At 38.2% G+C, this 22,764-nt stretch overlaps 1 protein-coding gene across 2 annotated transcripts in view; it reads left to right on the top strand.

The window, feature by feature from the left end:
* The first annotated feature begins 688 nt into the window (after positions 1-688).
* The window catches only part of LOC126108803 (uncharacterized), a 244,045-nt gene continuing 221,969 nt past the window's right edge, over positions 689-22,764 (top strand). For both annotated transcript variants that reach the window (XM_049914167.1, XM_049914168.1), the window contains exons 1-3: positions 689-897; positions 1,821-1,916; positions 6,731-6,793. In XM_049914167.1, coding sequence (XP_049770124.1) covers positions 1,839-1,916; positions 6,731-6,793 — 141 coding nt within the window. In that variant the 5' untranslated portion in view covers positions 689-897; positions 1,821-1,838. The remainder of the gene's footprint in view (positions 898-1,820; positions 1,917-6,730; positions 6,794-22,764) is intronic.

Here is a 22,764-nt window from a genome sequence, read left to right as displayed (position 1 = left end):
ATGAGAAAGCGTAGTACGATCTTCGGTCAACAGATGGCGCGAGGCACTGTTGACATTAGACAGTTATTGAAATAACTGCCTGTATCAGAGGAACGGTTATCGCAGTAACCGTTAGTTTTCAGTAACCGGCTATTTCTTATTTATTTGACAAAGTTATTTTTTGCCACCTCTACTGAGCACCCAATTAATTTTTTTTTAAATGGTAGACAGGCAGGTACAATTATTTTGTTTCACAGTAATTCATAAATTACGTGCTACAGCTAATATTTATTACATGAGCGTAAAGAGATTACAGACATTCGAAGGGAAGGGGAAGAAAATTAATACCCCGATTTGTTATTGTTATGGCTCATCAGGCAATTAGTCATTATCTTGTTATGATGATACTGTAACTGTTAACACCAATACCGCATTACTTCGTGTTTGTTTACCAGCCACTTCTAAAAGTGAGTTAATTGCATATCTACAGTGTTGTAAATGGCTCATTGCTTGCGTTTTAGGTTATAGTTTAGGACAGCGTATGAATTTCGTACGTGATTGTCGTGACGTTTATTTATTACGACCGACATTCGTTGTCGTTACCCGTAAACTTCTAAGTTTTAGAATTGCAACAGAGTTAAATACCTTTTTCGTCTTATTTGGTGCATATTACATACGTGTATTGTACATCAGTTACGGAAAACCATGTCGCGCCGTACGTATTACATCCTATAAAGCGCGCACTGTTTTCACCCCGTCCGATAAAATCTATGAGACTTGAAAAAGGCCACTTGCGGGAAATGTTATGCAATGTGTGACGTTTTGTAACAGTTTCTCTATGCTGTGATCTGCAGTGGAAATTACTTCTTAAAGCATTATCTACGGGTATGACTGTGCAGTTACAAAAAAGTCATTCCGGTAGGTCAGTTTTATAAAAGATCCGGTAAGAAATATTGCTGACCGTCAACACTTAGTTGTTTCACCATGTAGCTTGTGGATAGAAGTTTGTACGTTTGTCATTAGATCATGGATAAGAATTCCAGCATGCCATTCATTGCTCTAAACTGAGTGTCCAGCTGTCATTGTAGGTGGGGAAACTCACAAAGACAAAGCTGTGATAGAAGTACATATATATTGTTTGGTAAAAATGTGTGTCGTGAGCAGTTGATTAGTTATTTGGAGTAGGTTTTCATTTTATATTTGTCAGGCTGAAAGTAAATAATGCAGTGAACAATGTGTGGGTTGAAATGTGGGTTTAGAGATTTAACACCAGTATGTCAGGCACTGCATGTGTGATTAAGACATACAAATTCTTTTCTGTTCGTTAACACATTACTAAGACTAGAGTTATAAACTTCTTGGATTAGAGTACACATTAAAAAAATGCAATATAAATATTTAATACTGTGCTTGTAAAAGACTTCAGGTTATATTTTAACCATCATCTGCAAAACTGAGTTTGAATGAAGTAAGTTGTTGTTTTTGCCTGGACAAATTCACTTATATTAATTGATCATAATGCTGAGGTTATAATTTATATGGAGAAATATATCCAAACTGTCTTAGTGTTATAAAGAAACAACAAGCAATAATCAGTTGTTACTGTTGCACGTGATTGTGATTTTTCTGTCTTCATATTGTGCTCTAAATCTTTGCAGCCTGAGTTGTAGATAAATTCTTGCCATTTTGCACTATGTTTTTCATCCAGTGTTAAATTTATTTTATGTGCAGTGACTCTTGTGCTGCAGGCAGTAGTGGACTGAAAATACTGCTTTTGAGCTGTATCTCACAGTGACAACAGAAATTAGAGATGACTTTTTATCTGCTTCCTTGTTTTTCAGGTGCTTAGAACTGCAGCGATGGAACACAAAAAAACATTTTGTGTAAATAGAGAAGAAACAAATGAATGTGTTGCATCTACTGTGGCATGCTCAATGGTAACTAGCTTAACTGAATTTTTACCATTCTTCCTTTAATTTGTGTGTGCGGTATGCTGTGTGAATAAATATAATTCATGTCCTGTTGCTGCAAGTGTAACACAGTGTGAAAATATAAAACACAGTGAATTTTTAATGTTACACATGGGTAATTCCATATCAATTCAATGCAGCATTAAAACTGCCCCATTCATATTTCAAATGTTCAAATGGCTCTAAGCACTGTGGGACTTAACATCTGAGGTCATCAGTCCCCTAGACTTAGAAACTACTTAAACCTAACGAACCTAAGGACATCACACACATCCATGCTCAAGGCAGGATTCATTCGAACCCATGACCAAAGCAGCAGCGTGGTTCCGGACTGATGTGCCTAGAACCGCTTGGCCACAATGGCCGGCTCATTCATTTTTATTTCAAATTTGGTGCATACAGTGATTGAGATAAGAGATGGAAAACTATCAATTTGCAAAGGTATATGACAAGTTGTGTATAAAGTTAAAACTCTGCAAAGTCAGGAAATTGCATGACATTTTCATCTGCCTGTCTCAACATAGATGAATATAATTCTGGTTATAATCCAAATATAACAATGAAACTTGAATCACTGAAAAGCTAATGAGTAGAGCTTTACGTTAATATGCAGTTTTCACATTTAAGGTCATTGACCTTGAATGTCTCAAAAAACCCCTAGTATGTTACTATAAACATGGTAAACACCAAGATGGAAAATTAAAGGCATTATGACACAAACATTTATTTTATGTACACGACTACACTAACAGAATGCAGTAAGAAGCTATATGTTTGGGTTTTTTCCAGCTCAGCAGACAATAGCAGTCACTATTGTTCTGACAAAATGGTGAAAGTTTCTTGCTGTGAACAATCGGAGACTTATTTTAACCAGTCATCATTAGCTTGTTTCATGTATGTGGCTTTTTACTCTACATTAGTACTTGTTCCATAAATCATGAGTACAGCATTTTGTAATTATGTTGAATGTGTCAGTTTAACTTAAGTTTTCTTTACAAATATAATTTTGTTTTCCTTATTACTTCATATCTAAAAATTCATCTATTCTGTTTACTCTGACTTCAGTGTATATGTGCTGTGAAGTAGTATTTAGTCGCATCTTGAAATAAATAAATAAATAAATAAAAGGGACTTAAAGTCAAAATTGTACAGTTGCAATCCATTTCAATAAGGCTATGTGAGAGTACAGAACAACTTGAAGGATGTTGAGGAGTGTACTAATATACGATTAAGTGGAATAGTTTTTAGCGAATATAGCAAGCAGATATCATACAACACAATCCCCACAGGCATTGTGTCAGTTGTACTATGTACTTCTGTAGATGATGTTGAATGAAGATGAAATAAAATAGGATCTGACACTGTACTCTTTAAATACTATTCTCCAGTTTTTAGGCAAATGTCCTTCCAAGAAAAAGAGGCTTCAGCATGGGAAAAAGTAGCCAAAGCTGAAATTGGAAAACATTGCCTCGGTACTGGATCATACGTGCCACAACTGGAAGAAAAAGCATGTGGAAAAAGGGGGAAAGAGAAATCACAGCACAGATGAAACTTAATTTTCACAATGCAGAATATATACATTACAAAATACAAATTTTTACAGTGCTTCCTAAGGCTTGGAGCATAACGAGAGCCATGAAAGAATTTTGCACTTCAGATTACTTGGTACAAAGAACAAAACAGATGCAGTAGGTGGTATGCTAGCGACACCAAGAGAAATGAAAGACCATTCAATGTGCACATGATTTTACTGTGGTAATAATGTGAGTCATGTGATGCCATGAATAAACAATTGTGTGTCTGTGGCGGAAAGTCAAGTTGGAGTACATAAATGGAAACAGCTAGTGTTGCACATTCTTAGGGAATTGTATTCATATTTCAAAGATACATACCCAGACGGAAATGCTGTGTTCCCAAAAGTTATTGAGCTACAGCCAAAGCACTGCCTATGTCAGTGGGATACATGTTCTTCGTATGTCTCACACCAGAATTTTAAGTTAATGATTGATGTGTGTAAATTGAAAGAAATAACAAAGTGTGAAGAATACGCATTACCATCATAAAAGCACTGTGTTGCACTTGTGGCTTGCAGTGTTGCAATTTGAGCATGTTTTTTAGGTGCATGTCCCTATTGTACAATTTTGCAAGACTGACTGATTGTCTGTTTGAACTGTTTAGCACAAATTGCATTGACAGAACTACACACAGGTGTTACGTAACTACAGGGAGCACAGTTCTGGAGACTATAACAAAATCACAGATGATTTCGTGAAGTGTTTGCATTGGGTTTACAGCAGCTCCTACCACTTGTTGTATCTCCCAGTAGCAGTGACAGATCTTTAAAATCACTAAAGAAGAACTGAAAGTAAATGAATATTATATTGTTTGTGATTTTGCAGAGAATTATTCTGTCATTATTCAGGGTGAAGTTCAGGGATTTTACTGACATAATTTACAGGTTACAAATCCTGCTTTTGTAACTTACTACAGAAACACAGGTACTAATGGAAATATACACAATGTGTCATATACGGAAAAAAAAAATCCTTAATTTGTCCGTGACAATACAGCCAAAAAGACTATGACTTTAGAATGATATAGAAATTTATTGAGATAACTAAGAGAATTGGTAGATGTCGTTTTGTAGCAAATAACCTCAAATTTTTCATAAAAGTGCCATTTTGGTTTGATGCGAGTACAATTTGTGATGTGGCAAACATCTTATTGGTAATTAGTTTCTTCCCACACCCACTGCAGCAAATTGCAACGGCAATGTAGATTTCATTTTTCCAGTGGCATCAAGTCTGGGGAGCACACTGGCCATGCGATTGACCATCCCTGGCCAGTCCACTGCTCAGGGGAGAAATTATTGAGGAAGCCTAGACCTTCCATGAGGAAAAGAGGTGGTACACCATATCGTTGGTAGTAAACCATCCCATCTGTCATTTTCATCAATCTTTGGAATTAACAAGTTTTCAAGCTTATCCAGATATGCAATACCAGTGACAGTTTTCTCCGTGAAAAAGAAAGGGCTGCACACTTCCAATTTGCTAAGGGCTAAAAACACATTAACTTTGGGGTTGTCACAAATGTGTTCCTGGGATGCGTGTAGATTTCTGCTGCTCTGTATTCTGCAGTTGTGGGTATTCACCGTGCTACTGATATGAAATGTATACTTGAAAGCTGACACTTGGATTGTGAGTTGCTGAAGCCAACAAATGTGAGGTTAAGAGACTAACTACAGTTTTTGCTTGTGATTTTTCTTATGCTAGTAGGGTTTGTGGGTTTCAGTGTGTGTGTGTGTGTGTGTGTGTGTGTGTGTGTGTGTGTGTGTGTGTGTGTGTGTGTGTGTACATCATTGGTAAGTGACTTAAACCTGCTCTGAAAATAACTGTCTTATACAATTAATTGAAAGTTGTAGAATGGATTAAAACCAGTTACAAAGATTTGAATCTGGTTAACTTGGAGCTGAACCTCAAAAACTATTGAAATACCGTGTGAGAACGCTTCTCACATTATATGACATTTCAGTTAATGAACTAGACATCATCTATGACCTTTCAAGACATGTTTAGCAAGTTGTATATATTGAAAGTCAGCTGCATTAAATAAACTTTCTTTCCAGTTGGTGTAAGTTTAATGTAGTAGAAAGATGCACTTAGCCACTCTGTACACTGAAGCTTCAGGGATTCATGTGCCTTTGGCCAGTTTTTGTCTGTAAGTTGTAATACGGAATGCATAAATGTCACTTATCAGTATCGATAGATGATAGTTACATAGATTCTCTCCTGGGAGTTTTTGCCATGAAAATAATGTCTTGTGATAGTATTGAAATAAGTAAGCTATATTACTGATCCATATAGGTGGGAAGCCAAAAAAGTAATTCCATTACACTTTTTTCCATTTCTGCCAGTCTCTATGAAAATGAACCTGCAAGTGCTATCAGTAACACAAAAATAAAAATTGGAAATTGGTTTTCATAATTTTAGTTCCTCCTTCCACAGTGAGCAACAATTTTCTTTCCAGCTATACTGGTCATTGCATTTGGGAAATTACTTTTTTCTTTATAACTATTTGGAAATATGCTTGTAATTTATAATTTTGCTTTTTAAATACTTTCAAAAGAAACACATCTGCCAAATTTCCTACAGTTGTGATATGCACCCTGAGTTGTTGTACAATTAAATGGAAAAAGTGGTCTTGTAGCCAGATATCTGGAAGAGTAAGGTTACAGGTGAGAGTCCAGTACAAAGTAATACTAAAAGACATAAAGTTTGTTTTTTGCTCACATGTATGATCATCAGCTTGCATTTGCAAGCCTAAGAATGACGTGGCAATGCTCATATTACATCATAAGAACTTTAATGTTCATCAGTAAGTGTTTGCAGTGTCTTTTAGGCATCACATTTTTTACAGTCCCCTTCTAGGTTCTGTGTTACCTTATGACTTATCTCTGACTTAAGTGTTCTCACAAAATGTAATTGTATCAAGCACAAGTTTCTAATAAAGTTTAAAATATGTTGTCATTAGGCATTCTCATGATTTTATGTTACCCTCATTGAAATCTTTCTGAAATAAATCGTACTGACATTGTGTCACCCAAAATTTCTCTCTTAGAAAAGAAAATTAATCATAAAATGATAATTTTTGTTAAACTATGCATTGTCTTTTATTCTTAAGGGATACAATTGCCTGAATTCCAATTTACGAAACTTTTCTATCTTGTAGATATATTTTCTGCTTTAATTAGCCCATTACAATTTCTTTTAATTTTGTTACAGGTCCAGTTGTACCCATGGAGTGTGAAAGTAAAGGAAGAATTGCAGGAGATTGGAAATCAAGAGGTAATTCTTGAATTCACATGACTGTATAGAAGCAAGCACTGTTACGACAATATTATACTGGATGCAATGGGATCGATAACCAATACAGCTGTGCATGAGTGTCCAGGTTTTTGTTGTTATGCATGAAATGTTGACACTCATATAATGTTCCCTAAATGAAAAATGTGAAAATGCAGACAAAATACAATAGTTTTTAGGCTTTGCAGTATATAAAGGATTAACTTTCGGCATGTGAAAAACACACACACACACACACACGGGGGAGTTTGCATTGTCGCTTTATTTCAAAATTCGTGGCATGGAAAATAAAAATTGGCTGTGAGGCATGTTTATGTATTCATTTTCAATGTGTCCAGATAACCAAATAAAAAACGAAAACATTTATGTAACAACAAAACAGTCTGTTTCCCATTTGGGGGGGATATTCATAGCACTCCAGAGCAGTGGTGGAACATCCTCTTGCTTAGATGTAGGCTTGAATCCATTGTGGCACCATTGTCATCAGGAAATGGAGATTCACATCTTACAATTCATTTCCTAACAGTTTGATGAAATACATTAGGTACTGCAGTAGTGTTTTGTAGTGTGCAGTAGTGTTTCATGTAGTAGTATAGTCCAGAATTATAAATTACAAAATTTCTGATCACCAGTGTTGCATGTAATACACCAGGCGCATGTGCCTTTCGGATGTCTATGCACCAGATGGCCGAATGGTAGTGTGTAGACTTTTTTTTCTGTTTATGTAGGTATTCTATGTAGACTTTTTTTCCCATTAAGCAGCATAATGCAGAATTATTACCAACACATTGGAAATAATATTAAAATATTAGGTTCTGTATTCATACCAATTCATGCGCAACATTTGGTCTGCTCTTTTATGTATGAAAGAGCCTAAAATAAAATAGCAATAAATAAATAAAACAAAATAACCTATCCGAGCCTCTTCAAATGCTGAATTCAATTCTGGAGAGCACTAGGCCCATGCTTCCTTTGACATGGAAATCATACATATTGATTATCCTGTATACCTGTCAAATATGAATGGCTTGTACGGTGTAAAGCCCCTTTTCCATGATCGACTTTCTTGTCACAGTTGACTACTCGAGACAAATAAGTCTACTGCAGCGCTCCTGGCATTTTATTCCTGTACTGTGTCTCATCTGTTTAGAGTGGTCATTTTCGTTTACATATCAGGCCAAAAATTGTGTGTGATCTGAAAGCTATCTCCTGTGCAGTTTGACATTTGAACTTTGAAAATGAGTTTATGAGGGACTATCCTTTTTGCAAAAAATTCGAAATTTACGAGGGTTGGAACTTAAATAGTGGCAACTATTTTTTCACAACTGATAAGAGAGTTACATGTTTGCACTTGTTACTGCCCTTTAAACAACAGTGCATCCACACATTGTCATTTAAAATGATGGGTGGGTTGTGCAGAAAGTGTTGCCACTTCTTTCACAAAGCTGGTCGCAGGAGATGCTCCAAAAATGAGCAGTAATAAGACTTAAGTATTTGTGACTGATTTGATTCCAAAAATGAAGGAACCACTTTGTGGCATTCTCTTCAGAACTGTTCCAGAGATTCGACAGGCAGTAGACCACTCCATTCGCACCATCTGCTAATGATATGCTACGACTTCCACATCGTTGGTGATTACTTTGAAGGACAGTAACAGGTGCAAATATGTAACTCTTTTGTATTGGTTGTGAATAAATAGTTGCCACTATTTAAGTTCCAACCCTCATAGTATATCATGTAGGAACAAGCAAGTATAATAGTTTATTAATGACCGAAGGAGAATTCATTGTAGACGTTTTTGTTAAAGGCCACATGGTAAATTCTTTACACTCCTGAGAACAGAAAGGATAGGAAAAGTGGCATCCAAACATTTTGGAGCATATACATTTATTTGTTCAAAAATATACATACTATTATACACATTCAACAGTATCTAGAACACAGTAAATGGCGCCTTTTTGATTTATCCTTTGTATCTTGTTTTCTTGCTGAATGCAAAAAACATCAAAAATTACTTTTCTTTTTGACAAATAATCCTAAATTTTTCACTGTTAAAATAATTTTCGTTGAAACACATTTATCTGTTTATGTTTCTCTTAATGCACAGTGTAGGATTTGTCTCTGTGAAATATAAATGCCTTTGCACTTTCAGAGATTTTGTCTGTCTTGTAAGAGAACACTATTAGGAAAAAAATATCAGAACCCTGTGTAACTTTCCAGTGTGTCAAAAAAGATTAAGGAGACACAAAAGGACAAAATCCATTTCTATAATATGACTGAGCCTGGCCAGGATATGTTAACTTTTGATGTTAGCAGATGCTGTCAAAGTCCCACGTTTCTGCACATTTGCAGTATGCAGTGTACTCAGAAATATAGAACTCCACACTCGGCGCAGTCTGTAAATCATTGACTTGTCATAGACACGTTCGTGTCATGGATGGTTGCTGAGTTACATGCAGGCACAAAAGGTGCATGCACTCTGAGCCGTCAGTTGGAAGTGATTCCACATTTGCAACGCATAACTTTGACGCTGGTACACACATCGAGCATGTCCCTGCATGTTATATGACGATGGAGACCAGATCTTTGGTCACAAATGTCCTTAGTGGCATCATGGAAGTTTATGCAAGACCCAATTTTTGGTCACAAGTGTCTTTTGTGGCATCATGGAAACTTACTCAGTGTTCCACAGGTGCCTCTAATCTTTTTCAACTGGTGCCTTACTTTCAACTGAAATGCTGCAATACATTAGAGTATTACGTTCTACCAATTGTGTTCCAACTGCAAACTTACCTGCAATGAAGGCAACACATTCTGAATGTGACCCTGGAAACACTTTGATCAATTGTAGAAAATGCTGCTTCTTGATTTCAGCTTGTTGCAGGAAACGATGGACAGCATATTGAACATGCTTTGTGCCAGTCACATGGATATTAAAAATCTGATTAGATTTGGGTTTATGCATTTTTTGGCCCCAGGACAATTAAAAACCGAAATGATTGATACTCTGTATGCAGTTTTTGGCCTCAGGACAATTAAAAACCAATTTTTCCCATCCAATGTAATATGACCTTGCCATGGTTGATGGGCTTGCATAACTAACAGTATCACACCTGTACACCCATGCACATTGAGTAGTACAGTTTGTTTAATGTCAGACATACACCTTAGGCATTGTTGTTGTGATTAATTTGCTGTTTTTAGGTGACCACTATTAAATTATGTTTGTATTGTCTTGTATTAAACTGGGGAACTAGAAACGACGGAGAGGCTTTGTCCCGCTGGAGTCTTCTGTGGTTCACAACCCCACAACTGGCCACCGCAGTGCACCCACCCCACTGCTGCCCCACATCAAACCCAGGGTTGTTGTGCGGTTTGGCTCTCAGTGGAACCCCCCCCCCCCCCTCCCCCCAGGGAATGTCTCATACCAGACGAGTGTAACCCCAAATGTTTGTGTGGTAGAGTAATTGTGGTGTACACGTACGTGGAAATGGTGTTTGGGCAGCAATCGCCGACACAGTGTAACTGAGGTGGACTAAGGGGAACCAGCCTGCATTTGCCAAGGTAGATGGAAAACCGCCTTAAAAACCGTACACAGGCTGGCTGCCACATCAGACCTCGACACTAATCCACTCGGCGGATTCGTGCTAGGGACCGGCACACCTTCCCGCTTGGGAAGCAGCGCGTTAGACCACTTGGCTAGCTGGTGGGCATTAAAGTATGATGCTCACAGTGCCATCTATTGCTACATTTTGTAACTATTTATTTTTCTTCAGCCATACATTTTCCCTCTTCTCCAATAATATTCTGTTTCAATTTGACATAATTCTGACCAGTGGTTTTATTTCTACAGCAGTTTGAAAGTTTAACTTTAATTATAATCACCCTGTGTTATAAATAACATCATGATTAGCAAAAAATCGTTGGTTACTATTAGTATTACCATCAACCTCATCAATATACAACATGAACAGAAAAGGTCCCAACACAGTTACCTTGTGAAGTTACATTTACATCTATTGATGAGTATCCATCCAGGATAACATGTTACATCCTCCGTATCAAGAAATCCCAATCTAGTCACAGATTTCACTTTATACCGCATAAAATCTACTTCCAGTAATAAATTTAGGATTGGTACTGAGTAAAATGCTTTTGGAAATAAAGAAATCTGCTTTGCCTGATGACTGCCTTGGTCCATGGCTTTCAGGACACCAAGTGAAAAAAGTATGATTTAGAATTAACATGTTTAATGTTTTGAGTTGGGGTTAACAGTTGATGTTCCTATAGTCTGTTTAAAGTTACTTGATAGCTGATGTCTGTTACTTGGCACTACAGTGTTACCACATCAGCTACTGCTTGGTTAAAGGTGACACTCAAACATAGCAGTCACTTCACAAAATCTGAAAAACTGTTCATTTAATGTGGAGCAATGTAGGAAACTGATGTCTTCAGGTATGGCGGGAATGTAGATTCTATGTCTACAGCTGATTTTAAATGACCCATCCCTTATATGGGGCAGACAATGCATTTTGTAGCCCTGAATTTACACTCATGCTTTAACTTATACACAACCTCTTGATGTGCAATGTGTCTGAGAAAACTGTGTCCAGCAACCTGCAGAAGAACTATTACCCACACTTGCTTTGCTCATGGAAACTAAATCTGACCTGCATAAGCAAACTTGAGACAGAAAAAAAAATTAGTTTCAGGGCTAAAAGTGAATTGTAACTTCTTGCTTTTGCTATGTGAGCTGATGTGATACCAACCAATGAGCAGCCCTGGTCGGCACTCGTTTACAGGTTATAGGCGACACAGGCAGATTCCTTAAAAAAGAAGAATGATAGGAAAAAAAGAACAAATAAAAATAAATATGAAAATGATGGAACAAAAGATTAAAACTCAAAATTATCTTGAAACCAATTAACTGAAAATGATAGTAGTCATTTTGATAAATATTTAAAAAAGAAAGAATAGGTATTATCACTTGGGAATATTTGAACGCACATCCTTTGGCACCGCAAACTGTGACGTTACCACCATGCTAAGGAAGACTTGACATTATGATAAGGTATTTATTTATCTATAGAACCAGTTGCAATGATCATTTTATGCCTTCAAAAAGTTCAGTTTTACACCATGTTGCATGAAGTTCACATACTGTAGGTCGATCTCAGTGATGATAACTGAATGTGATGCCAAAACGCTTTTTGTGCGAAAGAATGCAGTAGTCTTTGGCCAGTGGAGTGTATGAAATGTGTAAATTTTGTTACCATAATTTTGTGTGTGTGTGTTTGATGATGAATAGAACAAAAAAAGGAAAAAATTGGAAGTTAACTGACCATTTGTTGTGGCAGTTCAGCAACGTTAAACAGTTCAGGCGTGATGTTGAGCGCTTCGATTGGAGGAAGACACCTTTAACAATGAAGTGTCAACTATCACGTAATTTTAATCTCACTATAGTACTCATGATCTTTGGTGTGAAGAAAGCCAGTCTGTTGGAGCTACTTCAGTATGTTTGAACTTGAAAGCTGTTCCAAGATTCAACAACAAATGAATATCCAAGACAATGGATAGTAGTTTTGTGAATCACTTGTGCTACTCTACTTGTAGATGAGTGTGCCCTTTGTTTTGTTCCAACCACTAGGTGCAGTTTGTTATTAGAGTAATCTATAGTAGATTGTGGCTGAAAGAGGGGTTAACTCAGCCAACCGGGCTGTGGGACTTTGTTCAGTTTTAGCAGTTTCTCAACACCATTGACACTTAATGCCTATATCTATTTCACTCACATTTGCAGTGTGCAAGAGTTAAATTTGGGCAGTACTCATTTATTTTCCTTTGTAAAGGATCATTTTAAAATAGAATTCAACATTTCTGCTTTTACTCTAATATTTTCAATTTCAGTTCTTGTCTTGTCCACGAGTGTCTGGACACTAAATTTGGCACTACTAACGATCGTTGCATATGGCCATATAATGTGACATATGAAAATTGCTGCCATGATTATGACCTTAGCCAAGTTTTTCTGCTTTCACGGCCAGCTGCACTAAAGAGTAGGCTATCCAAGCATGTTTCTTGGACAGTCAAAAACTTAATGTCACTGTAGCGACTTTAATGGTTAAAGCTGTCGGCTCGCAGACTGTGACGTACAAATTTACAATAGTTCCCCATTTAAGATAAAAATTATTTCATTATTATCACTGTTTTGTAAAACTGTAAGGTCATTCTTACTTGATCAGTGTTCCTCTTCAGCAGGAGAATCTTTGCAACATGTGAAATACAAAACAAAATTAGAAAGTGCAAAATATCTTACTGCAAGGAGCGCTAACTATCTTGTAGATTAAGCCATTTGAAGAATCTCGCTCTACAGGAGGAGTGCAATTATACTTACATGTTGTTGTGGTCTTCAGTCCTGAGACTGGTTTGATGCAGCTCTCCATGCTACTCTATCCTGTGCAAGCTTCTTCATCTCCCAGTACCTACTGCAACCTACATCCTTCTGAATCTGCTTAGTGTATTCATCTCTTGGTCTCCCCCTATGATTTTTACCCTCCACGCTGCCCTCCAATACTAAATTGGTGATCCCTTGATGCCTCAGAACATGTCCTACCAACCGATCCCTTCTTCTGGTCAAGTTGTGCCACAAACTTCTCTTCTCCCCAATCCTGTTCAATACTTCCTCATTAGTTATGTGATCTACCCATCTAATCTTCAGCATTCTTCTGTAGCACCACATTTCGAAAGCTTCTATTCTCTTCTTGTCCAAACTATTTACCGTCCATGTTTCACTTCCATACATGGCTACACTCCATACAAATACTTTCAGAAATGACTTCCTGACACTTAAATCTATACTCGATGTTAACAAATTTCTCTTCTTCAGAAATGCTTTCCTTGCCATTGCCAGTCTACATTTTATACCTCTCTACTTCGACCATTATCAGTTATTTTGCTCCCCAAATAGCAAAACTCCTTTACTACTTTAAGTGTCTCATTTCCTAATCTAATACCCTCAGCATCACCTGACTTAATTCGACTACATTCCATTATCCGCGTTTTGCTTTTGTTGATGTTCATCTTATATCCTCCCTTCAAGACACCATCCATTCCGTTCAACTGCTCTTCCAAGTCCTTTGCTGTCTCTGACAGAATTAAAATGTCATCGGCGAACCTCAAAGTTTTTATTTCTTCTCCATGGATTTTAATACCTACTCCAAATTTTTCTTTTGTTTCCTTTACTGCTTGCTCAATATACAGATTGAATAACATTGGGGAGAGGCTACAACCCTGTCTTACTCCCTTCCACACCACTGCTTCCCTTTCATGTCCCTCGACTCTTATAACTGCCATCTGGTTTCTGTACAAATTGTAAATAGCCTTTTGCTCCCTGTATTTTACCCCTGCCACCTTAAGAATTTGAAAGAAAATATTCCAGTCAACATTGTCAAAAGCTTTCTCTAAGACTACAAATGCTAGAAACGTAGGTTTGCCTTTCCTTAATCTTTCTTCTAAGATAAGTCGTAAGGTCAGTATTGCCTCACGTGTTCCAGTATTTCTACGGAATCCAAACTGATCTTCCCTGAGGTCGGCTTCTACTAGTTTTTCCATTCGTCTGTAAAGAATTCGTGTTAGTATTTTGCAGCTGTGGCTTATTAAACTGATTGTTTGGTAATTTTCACATCTGTCAACACCTGCTTTCTTTGGGATTTGAATTATTATATTCTTCTTGAAGTCTGAGGGTATTTCGGCTGTTTCATACATCTTGCTCACCAGATGGTAGAGTTTTGTCTGGACTGGCTCTCCCAAGGCCGTCAGTAGTTGCAATGGAATGTTGTCTACTCCAGGGGCCTTGTTTCGACTCAGGTCTTTCAGTGCTCTGTCAAACTCTTCACGCAGTATCATATCTCCCATTTCATCTTCATCTACATCCTCTTCCATATACTCCTTCCACCTTTCTGCTTTCCCTTCTTTGCTTAGAACTGGGTTTCCATCTGAGCTCTTGATATTCATACAAGTGGTTCTCTTATCTCCAAAGGTCTCTTTAATTTTCCTGTAGGCAGTATCTATCTTACCCCTAGTGAGATAAGCCTCTACATCCTTACATTTGTCCTCTAGCCATCCCTGCTTAGCCATTTTGCACTTCCTGCCGATCTCATTTTTGAGACGTTTGTATTCCTTTTTGCCTGCTTCATTTTTATATTTTCTCTTTTCATCAATTAAATTCAATATTTCTTCTGTTACCCAAGGATTTCTACTAGCCCTCGTCTTTTTACCTACTTGATCCTCTGCTGCCTTCACTACTTCATACCTCAAAGCTACCCATTCTTCTTCTACTGTATTTCTTTCCCCCATTCCTGTCAATTGTTCCCTTATGCTCTCCCTGAAACTCTGTACAACCTCTGGTTCTTTCAGTTTATCCAGGTCCCATCTCCTTAAATTCCCACCTTTTTGCAGTTTCTTCAGTTTTAATCTACAGGTCATAACCAATAGATTGTGGTCAGAGTCCACATCTGCCCCTGGAAATGTCTTACAATTTAAAACCTGGTTCCTAAATCTCTGTCTTACCATTATATAATCTGTCTGATACCTTTTAGTATCTCCAGGGTTCTTCCATGTATACAACGTTCTATCATGATTCTTAAACCAAGTGTTAGCTACGATTAAGTTGTGCTCTGTGCAAAATTCTATCAGGCGGCTTCCTCTTTCATTTCTTAGCCCCAATCCATATTCACCTACTACGTTTCCTTCTCTCCCTTTTCCTACACTCGAATTCCAGTCACCCGTGACTATTAAATTTTCGTCTCCCTTCACTACCTGAATAATTTCTTTTATTTCATCATACATTTCTTCAATTTCTTCGTCATCTGCAGAGCTAGTTGGCATATAAACTTGTACTACTGTAGTAGGTGTGGGCTTCGTATCTATCTTGGCCACAATAATGCGTTCACTATGCTGTTTGTAGTAGCTTACCCGCATTCCTATTTTCCTATTCGTTATTAAACCTACTCCTGCATTACCCCTATTTGACTTTGTGTTTATAACCCTGTAGTCACCTGACCAGAAGTCTTGTTCCTCCTGCCACCGAACTTCACTAATTCCCACTATATCTAACTTTAACCTATCCATTTCTCTTTTTAAATTTTCTAACCTACCTGCCCGATTAAGGGATCTGACATTCCACACTCCGATCCGTAGAACGCCAGTTTTCTTTCTCCTGATAACGACATCCTCTTGAGTAGTCCCCGCCCGGAGATCCGAATGGGGGACTATTTTACCTCCGGAATATTTTACCCAAGAGGACGCCATCATCATTTAATCATACAGTAAAGCTGCATGCCCTCGGGAAAAATTACGGCCGTAGTTTCCCCTTGCTTTCAGCCGTTTGCAGTACCAGCACAGCAAGGCCGTTTTGGTTATTGTTACAAGGCCAGATCAGTCAATCATCCAGACTGTTGCCCTTGCAACTACTGAAAAGGCTGCTGCCCCTCTTCAGGAACCACACGTTTGTCTGGCTTCTCAACAGATACCCCTCCGTTGTGGTTGTACCTACGGTACGGCTATCTGTATCGCTGAGGCACGCAAGCCTCCCCACCAACGGCAAGGTCCATGTTTCATGGGGGGGGGGGGTATACTTACATAACATTGAATATTATAGAATATACTTCTATTAAACTAATAAGAAAGTGTCAAAACATATAAGAAAACACGAAGGTTAGTAAAAACATTTTTGCATCCAGATATGAGTGATTGATGACTATACTTTACATCTCATCTCCTGAAAGCATTAATTGTAGATATGTTATTAACTGACATTTAATAACAAAAATTCTATGAAGAACAATGCATGTTTTTTTTATGGATCCTAGAAGTGCTATCTCCTTGAAATGTTATACTTCCACAATAGACGAGGTACAGTAATTCATTAACCACCAGTATGATGTTTCCGGTCACTTTATTTCAACAAATCATATAATTAACTATAGGTTTATGAGAGATCCTCAATTTACTGGTACTGAGAAATGGAATGTATGCAGATGGGCTTCAGCTGAAAGCTAGTGTGGTATCTTGAACTGTACTGAAGAGAGATGGTGCGCACGTGATGTAAGTGACATTCTTCCATCTCATTGGTGTAGGATCAGATGTACATTCAGAATACGCGTTACATGCTAGATATTGCTTTCCACATTTATAAAGTCTTTTCAATGTACCTTTGCACGCTATGATGCCACTCAGTATTCATATAGACAGTCCGTGTGTTGTGGGTTGGCAGGAGAGCCAATACCGTGATATTAGAGGAAGCCGAAAGGCACGTGTTTTAGCTCACGCAGGCTGGCGTGAGGTCTGGAACAGGTCAAGGAAATTAGAATTTAGAAAAACGGACATAGCTGGTGGAATACTGAACTTTAATCCATTAATGATGAGCGTCGCTCTTGACTGTACATGATTCAGTATCAATACTAACTGGTAATGGCACCTTGCTAGGTCGTAGCAAATGACGTAGCTGAAGGCTATGCTAACTATCGTCTCGGCAATTGAGAGCGTATTTTGTCAGTGAACCATCGCTAGCAAAGTCGGTTGTGCAACTGGGGCGAGTGCTAGGAAGTCTCTCTAGACCTGCTATGTGGCGGCGCTCGGTCTGCAATCACTTATAGTGGCGACACGTGGGTCCGACGTATACTAACGGACCGCGGCCGATTTAAAGGCTACCACCTAGCAAGTGTGGTGCCTGGCGGTGACACCACACAGTGTCCTGATGAGTTAAGGCAACTACACACAAAAACTTGTTACATGGAGTAATTTACAAATTCATTTTTCTTAGATCATTATGGGAACTTTTGGTATAAGCTGAAACTTTCTAATATTTAGTGCAAATGTTTGTTCACTGTTTGTCGTCTACGTTTCACTTCCATACATGGCTATGTTCTGTACAGATAGCTTCCCAAAAGACTTCCTAACACTAAAAATGATATACTTTTGGGAAGATAGAAATTAGGGCTACATGACAGTCAACACCAAATTTTTGAAAGAGGATTACATTTCAGGGTTTGAGTATCATAGACATCTTGTGACTCATTAATATTGAATTCACAGTTTTCAGTAAAGGCAATTTTTCCTTACGAAGAAGATAGTAAGTGCTTGCAAATGTCAATTGTATAACAAATATTTATTTGGGGTGTCAAATTTTCAAGTGCACACTTCTTCATGAATGCTTTAGTTTTTAATTTTTCTTTAAATGAACTGTTTGCACATGAGCTATTTACACTGTTAGTAGAAGCCTGTAAATTATAAAAACAAATAGTAAAGCACAGAAAAATATAGCTTGGAAGACAATTTGGAGATTTAATATACAGGGTGATCAAAAATTCAATGCACACATTGACAGATATGGTGAAGGAGACATCAGAAGTTTGTACTGAGTAGGTCATTGGACGTAACTGAAAATAAAACAATGTTTAGCACACTTCAGTCCTTCATTGTTCTAGTCAGTGTTTCAATAAATGTTCAAAGTGGTCACCTTTAACTTCAGCATTGTGTTCCATGTTCAAACAATTCCTCTTCTCTTTTGATTTCACAGGGTTAGAACACACTTAAGTTTCCATATAGCTGTAGTGAAAGAAGTCTAATGGGCTGAAGTCCAGGGATCTTGAAGGCTAATGTACAAGTTGACAAAAATATTGTGTCTACTGATGTTGAAGTAGAGTGTGATTGTGAATTTATCTGGACACATTTAACAGGGCTAGGAGAAATAAAAGTTAATTGTTGGGTGTTATTACCAGCCACCAGGTTCCACTGTGACAGTTCTAGAATCATTCAAAGGTAGTCTACACTCTGTATCACAGAAGCACCCGGATCATGCTATATTAGTCTGAGGCGGCATCAACCTATCTAGTATAGACTGGGATGTCTATGGATTCATTACAGGTGGTACAAACAAGCCGTCATGTGAATTAATTTTGAACAGATTATCCGAAAACTGTCTTGAGCAGCTAAATTGACAGCCAACACGTAATGGAAATATTTTAGATCTGGTAGCCACTAACAGACCAGACCTCATCGACTGTATCAGTGCTGAGACAGGAATTAGTGATCGTGATGTTGTCATTACGTCTATGATAACTAAAGTTAAAAAGTTGATCAAGAAGGCTAGGAGAGTATTCTTATTAGAAAGATCAGATAAGCAGTTGTTAGCATCCCACTTAGTGAATGAATAGACTTCATTTAATTCCGGTACGATGGACGTGGAAGAATTATGGGCAAATTGTAAACACATTGTAAATCACACATTGGAGAAGTATGTGCCGAAAAAGTGGGTTACAAATGGAAAAGACCCACCATGGTTTAACAGCACAACTTGGAGAATGCTCAGGAAGCAAAGACAGTTGCACTCGCGGTACAAGAAAGATCAGGAGAATGAGGACAGCAAAAGTTAGTAGAGATTCGTGCTGCTGTAAAAAGAGCGATGCGTGAAGCATACAACCACTACCACCATCATACCTAAGCAAAAGATCTTGCTGAAAACCCAGGGAAATTCTGGTCTTACGTAAAATCGGTAAGTGGGTCGAAGGCGTCCATCCAGACATACACTGATCAGTCTGGCCTGGCAATGGAAGGCAGCAAAACGTAAGCTGAAATTTTAAATTTAGAATTTGAGAAATTTTTCACACAGGAGGATCGTACAAATATACTGCCGTTTGAGTCTCGTACAGATTCCCGTATGGAGGACATAGTGATACACATTCCTGGGGTTGTGAAGCAGCTGAATGGGTTGAAAATAAATAAATCACCAGGTCCTGGTGGGATTCCAATTCGGTTTTACAGAGAGTACTCTACTGCATTGGCTCCTTACTTAGCGTGCATTTGTCACGAATCTCTTGCCCAACGTAAAGCCCCGAGCGACTGGAAAAAAGCGCATGTGGCGCCTGTATATAACAAGGGTAGAAGGACGGATCCTCAAAATTACAGACAAATATCCTTAACATCGGTTTGTTGCAGGATTCTCGAACATATTCTCAGTTTGAATATAACTAATTTCCTTGAGACAGAGAAGTTTCTGTCCATGCATCAGCACGGCTTTAGAAAGCATCGCTCCTGCGAAACGCAACTCGCCCTTTTTTCACATGATACCTTGCAAACCGTGGATGAAGGGTATCAGACGGATGCCATATTCCTTGACTTCCAGAAAGCGTTTGACTCGGTGCCCCACTGCAGGCTTCTAACTAGGGTACGAGCATATGGGATTGGTTCCCAAGTATGTGAGTGGCTCGAAGACTTCTTAATGTAATAGAACCCAGTACGTTGTCCTCGATGGTGAGTGTTCATCGGAGGTGAGGGTATCATCTGGAGTGCCCCAGGGAAGTGTGGTAGGTCCGCTGTTGTTTTCTATCTACATAAATGATCTTTTGGATAGGCTGGATAGCAATGTGCGGCTGTTTGCTGATGATGCTGTGGTGTATGGGAAGGTGTCGTCGTTGAGTGACTGTAGGAGGATACAAGATGACTCGGACAGGACTTGTGATTGGTGTAAAGAATGGCAGCTAACTCTGTAGATAAATGTAAATTAATGCAGATGAATAGGTAAAAGAATCCCGTAATGTTGAATACTCCATTAGTACTGTAGCGCTTGACACAGTCACGTCGATTAAATATTTGGGCGTAACATTGCAGAGCGATATGAAAAGGGACAAGCACGTAATGGCAGTTGAGGCGGATAGTCGTCTTCGGTTCATTGGTAGAATTTTGGGAAGATGTGGTTCATCTGTAAAGGAGACCGCTTATAAAACACTAATACGACCTATTCTCGAGTACTGCTCGAGCGTTTGGGATCCCTATCAGGTCGGATTGAGGGAGGACATAGAAGCAATTCAGAGGCGGGGCTGCTAGATTTGTCACTGGTAGGTTTGATCATCACGCGAGTGTTACGGAAATGCTTCGGGAAGTCGGGTGGGAGTCTCTGGAGGAAAGGGGGCGTTCTTTTCGTGAATCGCTACTGAGGAAATTTAGAGAACCAGCATTTGAGACTGACTGCAGTGCAATTTTACTGCTGCCAACTTATATTACGCAGAAAGACCACAAAGATAAGAGAGATTAGGGCTCGTACAGAGGCATATAGGCAGTCATTTTTCCCTCGTTCTCTTTGGTAGTGGAACAGGGAGAGAAGATGCTAGTTGTGGTACGAGGTACCCTCCGCCACACACCGTATGGTGGATTGCGGAGTATGTATGTAGATGTAGATGTAGATGTTAGTCCTCTCCAGCCAATCCACAGATTGCCAAAATTAGGACTAATGCTGTGCATATTGGATCTGTAAAGTCTGCAGCATGCTGGAACCACAACCTCATTCCTATATGTAGGGGTACGTCCTCCAATAATGTTGGCAGGTTCTATATTGGCCATCTGAGTGGAGGGGACAACACATGGGGCCCAAGCAAATAGTAGCTCATGATATTCACCCACATGTTAAACACAGATTGTCTGATTATCTTGTATATCTGCTATATGTAGATTTTCTACCACCAATACATACCCTCGGTGACAACTGTGCTTGCATTCTGTTGTAAATTGATCCTCATATGTAACCAAAACTTGGCCTACTTTCACGTGCTCAGAGCTTTCTCTGTTTGTGTTTTGAACATCTGGTTATTTAACTAAATATATTTCATGTTGGCTCTGTTGTAATCTGTCAGTTTGGGCACTGATGTTTTGGACACCCAGTATATATATGATATATGTGTTGCATATGAAAAAGATAGCAAAAAGGACAGAAAGGAGCATTTATGTTAGGAGTGGCATTGTAGCAGACTATTCTGCCCTGCTGTGTTTCACACAGCAAGTGGTCACAGTTGTCTACAACTCTGACAAGTTGCTGTGTTGACTATTTATAGCCTAAAGATGTCCACATACAGAGATTGAAAATGTGTCTTTATAATAACTCTATTGATCTAGTTATACTAAAAATTTTTCATGCTGTTCTTCTCTATCCCTTCTTGTAGTCAGCCAGTTTGGTGGTGGTCATTTCTCTACAAAATGCTTTGCTTTAAACACATCAGTCAGTAAGCAATGTGTGGTTTGACATGCTGCTCAGCCATTCTGGTTATGTAATAATGTAATTACGTGTATGTATGATAATATTCATAGCTATGTGCAGTGTTTATAAATTGTGCAATATATTTTAGTGTTATCCATTATTGTAAATATCACGGTTCACTTCAGTCATTATCATAACTGCAAACTGTTTCTGACCATATGATACAAAAGTACTGATTAGCATCTTCAATAAATTTCATAAGTAAGCTGCTTGACTATGTTGTCAAGAGAGATGCCCCTTTTTTTGTGCCTATGTGGACAAAAGTTCTGTGAAGCGAGTAAACAGTGATCAGTATTATTTAGTTAATGTAAGTTGTTACTTGTCACTGAAAATTTGTATTCTGTGTAATATTTTAGTTCCTACATTTCACAGATATGAACTGTAGTGTAACAAAACAGTCCACATGAAGATTAGAGACTGAAACACATGAAACACAATGTGGAGCCAAGTGATGACAGTGAATGTGTACACCATACAGCATTTATTACATGATTTATTGTCTCATGCTAGAGGTAAAATATATCTTTGCATTTATGTTATAAAAATTTAAAGACAGCTGTGGAAAATGTTGACTGGAATACAATCTTCTGAAATTCTGAAGATAGCAGGAATGAAATACAGGTAGTGAAAGGTTATACACAAAGTTCAGAAACCAGACTACAATTAAAGACGAAGGACATGAAACGAAAGCAGTGATTGAGAAGGGGGTGAGACAGAGTTACAGCCTTTCATCAGTGTTCTTTAATCTCTTAATCAAGAAAACAGTAAAGGAAACAAAGGAGAAATATGGAAATGGCATGTAAGTTGAGGGAGAAGAAATAAAAACTTTGAGGTTTGATGATTATGTCAGAGACAGCAAAGAACTTGG

This window comes from Schistocerca cancellata, chromosome 11 (genome assembly GCF_023864275.1).
Source record: "Schistocerca cancellata isolate TAMUIC-IGC-003103 chromosome 11, iqSchCanc2.1, whole genome shotgun sequence".
In the NCBI taxonomy this organism is placed as follows: Eukaryota; Metazoa; Arthropoda; class Insecta; order Orthoptera; family Acrididae; genus Schistocerca; species Schistocerca cancellata.
This window is presented reverse-complemented; position numbering and strand designations above follow the sequence as displayed.